This window comes from Ipomoea triloba, chromosome 11 (assembly GCF_003576645.1).
Source record: "Ipomoea triloba cultivar NCNSP0323 chromosome 11, ASM357664v1".
Lineage (NCBI taxonomy): Eukaryota > Viridiplantae > Streptophyta > Magnoliopsida > Solanales > Convolvulaceae > Ipomoea > Ipomoea triloba.
In genome coordinates this window covers 20,677,985-20,690,359 of record NC_044926.1, presented here as the reverse complement: position 1 = coordinate 20,690,359, position 12,375 = coordinate 20,677,985, and the positions used below count along the sequence as shown (strand labels likewise).

Here is a 12,375-nt window from a genome sequence, read left to right as displayed (position 1 = left end):
AACACTGTAATTGTCAAATTCATTGAATTGAAATTCAATGAATTACAACTCCCCCCAAATTACACCCAACCAAACAATCCCTGAACGTTTGAAAAAACAGAATTTATCAATATGTTCAATAATTTTTTAGAAATGTGATGGAAATTTTAAAATATTTTATAGTACATTGTAAGGGATTGTATTTCATTTACTCCATGTTTATCTGACTTTATACTGTTTTTTTTTTCCACCCCTAACTATGCTCCCAAAGGTTGAATCCCCAACCCCAAGGGTCCCCACGCCCTAGCCCGACAAAGCATTTGGAAGAACATAGAGGCTAGAACTTTGTTTACTACGCAGAAGGAGCCCCCTCACTTTGAGAGGTTGCCCCACACTGTCGCTGGTGAGACTCGACCAATAGTCTTTGCTCCCAAACTTCACCCCTGTGACCAGTTGAGCTGCCCATGCGGACCACCCTTAACTATGATGATACCTAAGGGTGTCAAAGTGGGTGAAACCCGCAGGCCAAGTAAATCACGCAATTCCAAAAATAAAAAAGATGCACAATACTATTACAATTACCAAAATAACCCTCTCGTTTTAAAAATAAGCATCTAATCCCAAAAACTAATAAAAGTAAACCGCACATTTGAATTAAAATAATTAATGATTAGGATTTGATCTCACAATAATTGGGTGATTTCACCTGATCCTTACCCTATATATATATATATATATATATATATATATATATATATATATATATATATATATATACATAACACACACATACACACACACCCACACACACACAGAATATATATATATATATCTGTGTGTGTGTGTGTGTGTGTGTGTGTCGCACGCGCACAAACACACACACACACACACACACATAAGAGTACTAATATGTAATTATTCATAAAAGTTTCTATAACTTTTGATAACTTTTTACTATTTTTTATATATAAACTACTAAGTTTATTTTTAAAAATTAAAAAATTAGTTATTATATTTGAATATTTCTATTATTTTATGTTTTAGTATAACTAATGAATTTTATTATTTTATTATGTGTAAGTAATTTAAATATTATTTTTTGAAAAAAAAAATTAATAAGATGATAAGTAGTGGGTTCACCCACACTTGCACTCCGTGGGGTAGGGTGGGGGTAGGTTTTGAAAAAGTTCATCCAATGCGAGTCGGGGGTGAGTGTGTGGAGAAAGTATAAGGTGGGTCGGGTGATGGATGTAGCCCTCCCCGACTCACTTCGACTCATTGTCATCCCTACTTTCGAATCTACTATTCGAGACATTCTCTTAACAAATAATTTGAAACCTTAAAAGTTAGAAACTATACTAGGCAATTGGTAATTGGAGTCCTAGGTACACATCCCGAAGAAGATTTTTCTTAAAAGCCTAGACAAAAGGTGCATAGCAAAAAGTAAAGCATAGTAGGTAAAAGGCGTGTCAAAGGTTAAAAAACCTGACAAAAAAGTAACATTTTACAATGTCCACTAATAAAAAATCAAGGGTCAAGAGACGCTTGAAATTTATCTCCCTCCAACATATTTATTTCAAATGGTCTTATAAATACCTTCAATTAAGACTAAAGAAGGTGTTGGTCTTATTATTGAGAAGGCAAAAATTTGTGTGAGACCGTCTCACCATGAGACGGGTCGGGTCGGGTCGAGTAAATATGCAGATGTAACACTTTTATGCACAAATGTCATACTTATATGCTCAAATGTAATACTAATCGGGAACAAAAAATTTGTTACTTATAAGGGTAAATGTAATACTTTTAAAGGAAAATACAATACTTTTACATTTTGATTTAAAAGTATTACATTTTTTTCCTCAAAAGTATCATATTTGTCCTTATAAGTAAGGGGCCCTTGTCAACATTACTTATTNTATATATATATATATATATATATATATATATATATATATATATATATATATATATATACATACACACACACATACACACACACCACACACACACACAGATATATATATATATATATCTGTGTGTGTGTGTGTGTGTGTGTGTGTCGCACGCGCACAAACACACACACACACACACACACATAAGAGTACTAATATGTAATTATTCATAAAAGTTTCTATAACTTTTGATAACTTTTTACTATTTTTTATATATAAACTACTAAGTTTATTTTTAAAAATTAAAAAATTAGTTATTATATTTGAATATTTCTATTATTTTATGTTTTAGTATAACTAATGAATTTTATTATTTTATTATGTGTAAGTAATTTAAATATTATTTTTTGAAAAAAAAAATTAATAAGATGATAAGTAGTGGGTTCACCCACACTTGCACTCCGTGGGGTAGGGTGGGGGTAGGTTTTGAAAAAGTTCATCCAATGCGAGTCGGGGGTGAGTGTGTGGAGAAAGTATAAGGTGGGTCGGGTGATGGATGTAGCCCTCCCCGACTCACTTCGACTCATTGTCATCCCTACTTTCGAATCTACTATTCGAGACATTCTCTTAACAAATAATTTGAAACCTTAAAAGTTAGAAACTATACTAGGCAATTGGTAATTGGAGTCCTAGGTACACATCCCGAAGAAGATTTTTCTTAAAAGCCTAGACAAAAGGTGCATAGCAAAAAGTAAAGCATAGTAGGTAAAAGGCGTGTCAAAGGTTAAAAAACCTGACAAAAAAGTAACATTTTACAATGTCCACTAATAAAAAATCAAGGGTCAAGAGACGCTTGAAATTTATCTCCCTCCAACATATTTATTTCAAATGGTCTTATAAATACCTTCAATTAAGACTAAAGAAGGTGTTGGTCTTATTATTGAGAAGGCAAAAATTTGTGTGAGACCGTCTCACCATGAGACGGGTCGGGTCGGGTCGAGTAAATATGCAGATGTAACACTTTTATGCACAAATGTCATACTTATATGCTCAAATGTAATACTAATCGGGAACAAAAAATTTGTTACTTATAAGGGTAAATGTAATACTTTTAAAGGAAAATACAATACTTTTACATTTTGATTTAAAAGTATTACATTTTTTTCCTCAAAAGTATCATATTTGTCCTTATAAGTAAGGGGCCCTTGTCAACATTACTTATTATGAAAAATGTATTACTTTTTGTAACAAAAATTGTATTCTTGATTAGTGTTATATTTAAGCATATAAGTATGACATTTGCACATATAAGTATGACATTTGCATGGTGCTTTGATCCGACCCGACCCGTCTCACGAATAAGGATCCGTGAGACGGTCTCACACAAGTGTGACCCTATTGAGAAATATCAAGTTATCTAAAGCATTCTAAGTGCTAAACAGAATAAGAGCTAAATATTTTTAGATCAAGCTAAGACTTTGGTCTATGAGAAGTAAAGATTTAAGTGCCAAGTCTACTACAAGATGGAGGATCAACAAATCTTGTGTTGTTCAAATTGTATCCCTAGTGGTGAAGTAAAAAGAGCCGGAATAACAATTTGAGACTTGTGAAAACCCTAAAAAGCTTGAGACCGACTTTGTGTTCAAGGCTCAAGTGTTCCCTAGTGTACTAAAGAGGTTTTAGTGCATCCTCCTTGGAGCTTAAAGAGAATAATGGACGTAGTTTGGTTTGACCGAACCACTTCAAAAAATTTTCTCTTTACTTTACTAGCATTTACATTCAGTCTATAACACTACCGAACCTGAAATTTCCGCTACCAAAATCCTTTATTATTGGGTGATCTAACTTAAATTCATCTTAAGCTAGAATTTCTAACAATAAAAACTTAAAAATCTAAACAAGTCAATTCACCCCCCTAGACTTATGATTCAACCAATAGGGCAATAGTAACCAACCCTTCGGGACCAATATTAACCGCAATAAGAGTAATATGACTAGAAATTTTTTCACATTTTTTACTTTTGTTAAGTTATTTAAACTAAAAATAATAATTAAAAAATAAAAAACCTTGAATTAGGGGGCACTAGGACTTATTCTCATAAAAATTACGAAATAAAAATATTTTTAACTACACCACATCGTTCCACACACCCTGAACTAGTTCTTGTTTTCTTAGAAACATCAAAACCAGCACCTCCATGCTGCTGGATCAAGAAAGGTGATAGTATCTTTGCATTGCAGTCACCTCTTCAAGCACTCGACACACTGATCATATCAGCTCTTCCACCCATCATCCTCTCAGCCTTTTCCGCCCTCTCTCCTGATTTAGCAAATGATAGGCCACTCATTAAAAAAACAAAAAAAAAAAAAAAAAAAAGTGCTCAAGAACAGAGGAAGATGTAAGGGAAGAGGTTAGAAAAACAATTGATAGTGGGAAAGTTTGTCGATAAAAGATCCTCCAAACCACGTATACAAATATATATTTCTATTTAAGTATATATTTCCTCCGAATACTACCTTCCAAGACTCTACATCTTGGCGAACAAAATGGGCTATATAATTAAAGAGTATGCTACTCTACATACTCTTGGTTGCTTACCAGTACGCACTCTTATCACATCTGCAACAGGAATCACTGCATAAACAACAGAAATAAGCATTAATCATTTGACAGCCAACCAATTCTTAACTGCTTAAAGAAGGGCAATGTACTCTTCACAACCAAAAGTATTAAGTCACATTTTAACATGTTATCATCTTACTGAGATTTGATTCACAACTTTTCAATGCCCTTTGCGACTTTATCTCATTTATCTGTTTTCAATTTTCATTCCTCTAGCTTGGTTTATTTTTTTATCAAAGAAAGAATGTTCCTCATGTAAAAGATACCAAGAACAGAAAGATAGAACCATCAGATCACCGCCACACACACACATCATATCTTACAAATACATTAGCCAAGGAAGAATAAATAATCCAGAAGTCAAGGGTTTTAGAATTTAAAGTTTAAACAACTCAAATATAATGATAAACCATTCTACAATACAGAGATCATATAACAGGTCAACTTGGATAATATCCTATGTTGATGAATGAGGTAGTTTCCACTTTCCAGCATCATAATGTGTATGACTACAATATCTGATGGTAAAACCAATTGATTAAAAAGCAAGTATTTCAAGTCATTGGACTCTCTGATGATCATAGAATAATTTGTGTTTGTAGGAGGTAATTTGGTTTATTGGAAAAGCAAGAAACAAAATGTTGTGACTTGGTCCAGTGCAGAATGCGTATAGGGCGATGGCTAATGTGGCGTGTGAGATAACTTGGGTGCACAATATTATGAAGAAAGTTGGTGTGGAGGTGATAAAGCCCATACGTCTATGGTGTGATAATCAAGCGGCTATACACATTTCAAATAATCTAGTGTTCCATAAGCGAACCAAGCATATTGAGGTAGATTGTCATTTAGTGCATGAAAAGGTTTAACAAGGATTACTTTCTATGGCTCATGTTTGCAGTGGCAATCAACTAGCTGATTTGTTCACTAAAGGGCTCAGCAGGGACAGGGTTGAGTATATTTGTAACAAGCTGGGCATGATCAATATCTATGCTCCAACTTGAGGGGGAGTGTTAGAATAATTTGGGACTGTTAGAGTTTTTAGTGGGTTAGTATGTGGCTATCAAATCTTCCTTGTAAATATTAGATAAACAGTGAGTTAAACACTACAGTGAGCTTTTTCCTTCAAAAGTTAACAAATAAGAATATCAATGTCTTGCATCTTGTCAAAGGACAATATCCAGTTCATGAAGCGCATCCACAATGATTAGCCTGTGTGAAGTTTCTTCTACAATCACGGAAATAAAATAAAGTTTCTACTAAAATGATTATGGTATTGTTAGTGGTGGTAAAGGTCCATATGGTTATCATCATCCATGTCTAAACTAATCGCCCAAGACCCAAATGATTTACAAATTAATTATGCAGCATATAAATAGGAAGAATCTTTAGCACATCATTGTTAAATATTTAAATTTAACCCACTGCTACAATTGCCAGAAAGGTAAACACTTATATTAGCAAAGACTCAATAAACCATTTAGTTTACAAATACCAAACGGAACCAATTTATATTCTTATTTGGTCTTTGAGATTCAATTTGAAACCAATAAGTTGTTCAAACATCCAAAACCAGTGGCTGCATTTTCTTTTTAAATTTAAAAATGTTTAAGATTTTTTAAATGTGTAGTCCCCTTACATTATACTAACAGTTATACAGGTTAACATTTCAAAATCAGATCAAGAAAACTGCATAAAGGATCCATTGAAGTAACTAGTTCCCTTATATAATACAGGCTTCCAGAGGTAAATCAATAGAACTATAAGAATATGTTGAAGAAACTACAACTCTTAAAATACATTTCCAATTGGTGGAAGAAGACAGTGCATCAAATTTTATCTTCTACAAGTTAAAAGGGGAAAAATCTTACAGAAAATTTTGCCATCACCAATCTCGCCAGTTCTAGCTTCTGAAATTATCTTTTCTATGACTGCTTCAACCTAGGAGAAGACACCATGAAAAACTAAATTAGGCCTACTCCCGAGCAAACACCATATATAAAGTAGCAAAATAAATATTTAATTCCTAAACCTGGTCTTTGCTGACAACAATCTCCATCTTAACTTTTGCCAAGAACTTGTCCTCAGAAAATTCCGAACCTGACAAAAAATCCTAAACATAAAGGTCTTGTTCTTATAAAGAAAAACTTATGAAGCATGTTGTAAGAAGTATGTGAGTTGCTCAAAAATATTAGTATCTGATATGTGATATGTAAAGATGCGAATAATTAAAAAATAAATACTAATAAAGTAAAGCTGCAGAAACATTTTAAAAGTCCAAGTAAATATAAATCTAACCTGCTTGCCTCTCTGATAATCCACCTTGAGAGCCAAAGCCCCGGACATCAGAAATTGTTACACCACGAATTCCCATTTCCAGAAGTGCCTTTTCATTTCACAAAGTTCAATAAATGAAATTCCTTTTATATGTAGTGGTGCAGATACAATTCAAAAGAAACTATAGCTGAACGAAAGCATGAAGGTGGTTATTCAGGTATGATTATCATCAGCTCCATAAATTGGGTCAAAGATGTACCACAAGGCCAAACCTCATGGGCCTAGTCCAAGGACATCGGAATCCAACTCCATGAGGGTCTTACTGTCTTAGGGTCCAAGACTCCAAGAGAGATCCCTAGTCTTGTGCATGCAACAAAAGGGAGAGTAAAAACTTGTTTTCTAAAGGGGTTTTACATTCCTAAAGCTATCACCTGAAGGAATAGTACTACTTACACTGCAAGGTATAGGGATCTCTATTATATAAACTCCTCTAGGGCATCACTTTCTTTGCAACCCTAAACATTTTTTTGTACAACACCAACATAGTAAACCTTGAGTCTCTGGTGTTTCTCCCTGTTGTAGGGTTCTCAATGTATATTGTATGTTCTTTAATTACTGCATACATCATAATCACCTAGCATTACTACCTCCTTGGTTACTCATTAGTAAGAGTGTATTATATATAAAGAATGTTGACAAGCATGGTCAATATACAATATTTTGGTTGCTCATTTATCGGATTTTGAAAGACAAAAATGACTTAACAACAATATATATATATATATATATATATATATATATATATATATATATATATATATATATATATATAGCATGCTTGAGAAAGATATTTCTCACTAATCTCAGATAATTTTTTTTTAAAAAGGTCAATGTTCAGCCCTAAAAGAAATATTCACTTTATTACTTGTCATACTTTTGGGGAGCAAAATAGAGAAAAAAAAAACAGAGATATGTGTGCTGATAGGCACTAAATGTGAAAAAAAAAAAAAAAAAAAAAAAAAAAAAAAACTCCAGCATTGTAACTTGAGAAGAGTCAATAGTTTGGTGCACACATGAAAGCATTTTCAATTCATAGATGACTTGCAGAAGCTCTTACCGAAGAAACCTTTTGGACCCTCCATGGCCTATTACAGTATTAAGTGGGGAAATGGGTTAGAATGGTAACACTCCTCCAATGAATCGAAAGGACAATAATAATCGAAATGAATATTTTGGCTCATTAAAAGAAATGGCTAAAATAAGACGAAAACCTTAGAATTGCTTCGACCTTGTAAAAGTTTGCATCTGGAAGGTATTCTAAATGAAAACAAGCAAGAAATGAGTTAGAATACGAAAGGAACGCCCAAATTGGAAGTGGAAATGGGTGATTATTGTGGAAAGGGTACCTGGAGAGCTTTGAGCTCGGACAATTGGGAAACGCGAAGCACTAAAGGGGCCGCCTTTGAGAGTGACACCGTGTGCAGAGGGGCTTATGTTGGGGAGAAGTGAGAAGAAACCAACAGCAGTAATGCGCGAATTAGGGGATTCACAGAAACGAGAGGGGAAGGTGTTGAGAGTTGCACTGGAATTCACAATTGAGGAAGACGCCATTCGAGTCGATCGTGGAGCAGCTACTGAATTAGTCCCTCCTGGAAAAACGAGTACCCTGTGATGCTAGCAGTAGACGTGAACAGTGACGTCTGGATCTCTACTGTGTCGTGAATAGCCTGTGGTGACTACCTTGGCGCGACCGCAAAAAGATGTAATCCCCAAAATATCCTCCAAATATAGTAATCTTAAGGTTCGTTTACTTCATTTGTTCTGTTTTTCCATTTTCAATTTTCCATTTATTCATTCATCCATTCCCCCATTTTCAATTTTCCATTTATTCATTCATCCATTCCCACAAGCGACGATTCCCCTGGATCAGCTCCTGTGCCTCTTGGAGCGAACGTGAGTGGACCCGGACCGTTAAACGAACGGAGAAAGACCCCGTGAATTTACCAAAAAAAAATATTTTGAGTGGACCCGGACCGTTAAACGAACGGAGAAAGACCCCGTGAATTTACCAAAAAAAAATATTTTCATTTCTTCAATTTTCAACAACAACAATAATAATAATAATTGGATCATCGAACACGAGACCTCAAGGTAAGCAAAGCACTCTTAACTTGGATGTTTTCCATTTCTCCAAATGGAGAACTCAAATTTAGGGAGTCACTTACTTTATTTCTCTGATTTTCCATTTCCAGTTTTTCATTTCTCCATTTCTCCAATTTTTCTTCTCCATTTCTCCAGTTTTCCATTTCTCCATTCTTCCAATTTTTCGTACCTCTAATCCTCTTATTTTATTAAACACATACCATCATCCCATATAGCATTTGTACATTTCCACAACAAATATAATAATAATTAAAAAGATAATAGCGCGCACAGGAAATTAAGAATTAGAATTATGAAAATTACACTACACGCGCACTAGAGGATTCAACCCATCGACCTCACACAGAAGCTATTGTTCACGCATGTTTTCCTCCATTTTTCCATTTGAAGAAGTTAGAAATCCCTTTCTCCAAAACTCTACATAAAGTGGAAGAATGGAGTGGAGATAGACAATTGGAGAGATGATTTTAGTAAACAACTTCTCCAGTTTTTATTTTTCCACTCCTCCAATTCTCCTTTTTATGGAAAATTCTCCATTTTTCCAAGTTGTTAAACGACCCCAAGCTTTCTCCAAAATGCTATAGAAACGGAGGAATGTAGTTAGAAAGTTATTTTAGAGGATTGAGTTTAATAAACAAGGTTTTCATTTTTCATTCTTCCACTTCTCCAATTCTTTATTTTATCGAGAATTCTCTATTTTTCCATTTTGGTAAACAACGCCTAAGATGTTAGAAAGTTCTGACAATCGAAGATACACAGAAAATGGAAAACAACAACAAAGCAAATACAATGATAAGAGAAATAATCCACGTAGGATCAGACAATTACAGAGGAAATAATCCACAAAGGATTAGAAAAACACAAGCAGGGTGATCTGTATGGTATTGGGGTGGTTGGAAGCACGAGTCGTGTTGCCACTGTCCTTAAAACCTTATTTACTGCCTCCCGGGGTGCTAGAGCGTTGCGACCTAGGTTTCCCACGATAAAACGTACTACGACTCCTGCGTTTAAGCACACAAACTTGGAGCCCGGCGAACTAAAACGTGGGATGAACGCAGATGGCTTGAAGGAAAGGATGAGCAGAGTTTTGAGGGAAAAAGTGTTTCGTAGGTGTGTTCTGTGTAGCTTGTTCTTTTCAAATCAGTTGCTCACCAACGAATTTATAGTAGAGGATGGGATCATAGCATTAAATCTGGCATTTAATTTCCCATGTGTAACCTTTCCTCCACTAGCGAAATATTAACACCCACTAACTAATCCACTAACAAGAATTAACTCTGAAATGATTATTGGAATTAATAGATTTAATTCCGTAATGCCAAGAGTCATTTCTTTCACTGGATCTAGTAGGTGAACGGTCACAGTTAGAGAGGTCATCGGAGTCGCGATGCGAGACATCGTTCCAGTCTACGTACCTTCGAGACATCAACGCTGGTTCGAGACATCAAGCAATGCAAGCTGCGAGACATCGTATAAGCCGCGAGACGTCGCAGAGGTCCGCGAGACATCGGACGCGTGCACCAACCCGGGCTGCGCGACATCGCACTTGCACGTGAGAGGTCGCGAGACATCAAATGAACTGACCTCTCGTGCAAGCTGCGAGACATCGTATCAGCCGCGAGACGTCGCAGAGGTCCGCGAGACATCGGACGCGTGCACCAACCCGGGCTGCGCGACATTGCACTTGCACGCGAGAGGTCGCGAGACATCGAACTACCTCTCGAGAGGTCAGTTCATTTGATGTCTCGAACGAGATCAGTTGGCACTTGCACGCGAGAGGTCGCGAGACATCGAACTACCTCTTGGGAAACTCATTCGAAAATATGGCATAACTTAGCCTGCAAGGCAAGCCAATTTTTTGGACGACATTCGTGCCCGCAGGTGTCGGCGTACACGAGTCAAGCCTTTTCAAGCTCAGTTTGGGATTTGATTTGCACCCCCACCCCCCAGCGCGCGAGAGAGAGCCTCTATGCCATACAAGTCAATTAGCTTTAAAAAGCTTCTTGTATTTATAGTGGTGCAAATATTCATTCCCAACCAATGTGAGACGAAGATACATAAGCTTTTCCACACTTGAATTCCATCTCAAATGGGTCTACTTTGAGAATCAATTTCTCATTCACCCATTATCCATTTTGAACGTATAATATATCGATCTCTTCGTCTAAGAACGAAGAACCCGAATCCACTTTGACCCGACCCAAATTCGGAAGTGCACCCACATATTTTATACCACAAAATGGCCACTTAAAATGCCATTTTTAGTGCACTTTTCCAACAATCCCCCACATGAATGAAAAATGATTTTCAAGGGAATTTTGAAATCGGAAACAACTGCGTTCAATGGTTGATTCTTGTATAGCAGAGATTGGTGTAACCCTTTGAACTAGGGGTGGGCACGGGTCGGGTTCGGGTTCGACCCGTGCCCATAATGGTCACCCGAACATATTTCGGGTATCCTTTTTAAAAGCCCGAAACCGAACCGAAAATCTTCGGGTATTTTTCGGGTTCGGGCTTGGAAACCCGAAATCATAACATTATTCTAAAAGCTCGAAAATTTTTGGAATTTTATATCTTAAGCAATAAAATTCTAGAAGCAAACCTAAAATTGAAAATCCAATATAAACAGAATAAAATATGCAAAATAGTAAATACAATATTTTACATGACAACATAGAAGGGCAAAATACCTTATCTAGTTAATTACAATTTTACAATCACCAAAAAAGAAAAAAAAAAAAAAAAAAAAAAANAAAAAAAAAAAAAAAAAAAAAAAAAAAAAAACTAAACAAAGCATAGCAAAATAAAATTAAGGGAAAAAGCCAAGTGTCCTGTATTGCATTTAGTTTGCTCCCCTAAGCAAATATTGGTCCAGTGCTACTCGTTTGTATAAACCCCCTACAACAAACAACAATAAAAATAGTTAATTGTGAAATTTCATATATGAATTTCAATAATGCTAATTATGCTATGATACTTGATACAAATTAAAAGCACCTATGATACTTGATACAAATTAAAAGCACAAGTTAAAGTTTAAATATAATGCATGGAAGTTACTTCATTATTGATATAATAAACAAAAACATTAAACTATAAACAGGATAATAACTAAGCATATCAAATTACCAATTTAAATATGCATTCTAAGATTCTAGGGAGAAACTAATAAAAGTATCCTAGGATACATAAAATTGATAAAAGAAAAAATCATTATTGAAAATTACATAATAAAAAAATCTAAAAGCATGCAAACTAAAAAACTCAGGAGGAATATAATAAACTCATAAAAGTCAGTAAATTTAAAAAGTCATAAATTCAAGAATTAAGAGTCTAACAATTAACATTATGTTCATAAATTCATAAAATATAAGGTTTTTTTCTTTTCTTCTCGTTTTTTTTTTTTTTTTTTTTTTTTCAAAATTTAAGACTAACAAAAATATT

General features: G+C 35.0%; 1 protein-coding gene across 1 annotated transcript; it reads right to left on the bottom strand.

Moving 5' to 3' along the window:
- Positions 1-3,922: 3,922 nt before the first annotated feature.
- LOC115996170 (nitrogen regulatory protein P-II homolog) lies at positions 3,923-8,518 on the bottom strand. The gene is made up of 8 exons (XM_031235309.1): positions 8,175-8,518; positions 8,040-8,085; positions 7,886-7,913; positions 6,790-6,877; positions 6,524-6,591; positions 6,363-6,432; positions 4,471-4,506; positions 3,923-4,191 (listed from the first exon to the last, which is right to left on the bottom strand). The coding sequence occupies exons 1-8, from the start codon at positions 8,377-8,379 to the stop codon at positions 4,121-4,123; spliced, it is 612 nt and encodes a 203-aa protein (XP_031091169.1). The 5' UTR covers positions 8,380-8,518; the 3' UTR covers positions 3,923-4,120.
- Positions 8,519-12,375: the final 3,857 nt, after the last annotated feature.

Excerpts from the sequence above, each read along its gene's own strand:
- LOC115996170 (XM_031235309.1), bottom strand. The coding sequence starts at position 8,379 with ATGGCGTCTTCCTCAATTGTGAATTCCAGTGCAACTCTCAACACCTTC. Across the intron at positions 8,086-8,174 it reads CCGAGCTCAAAGCTCTCCAG|AATACCTTCCAGATGCAAAC; the intron begins GTACCCTTTCCA and ends GTTTTCATTTAG. Across the intron at positions 6,433-6,523 it reads TTGTTGTCAGCAAAGACCAG|GTTGAAGCAGTCATAGAAAA; the intron begins GTTTAGGAATTA and ends GTCTTCTCCTAG.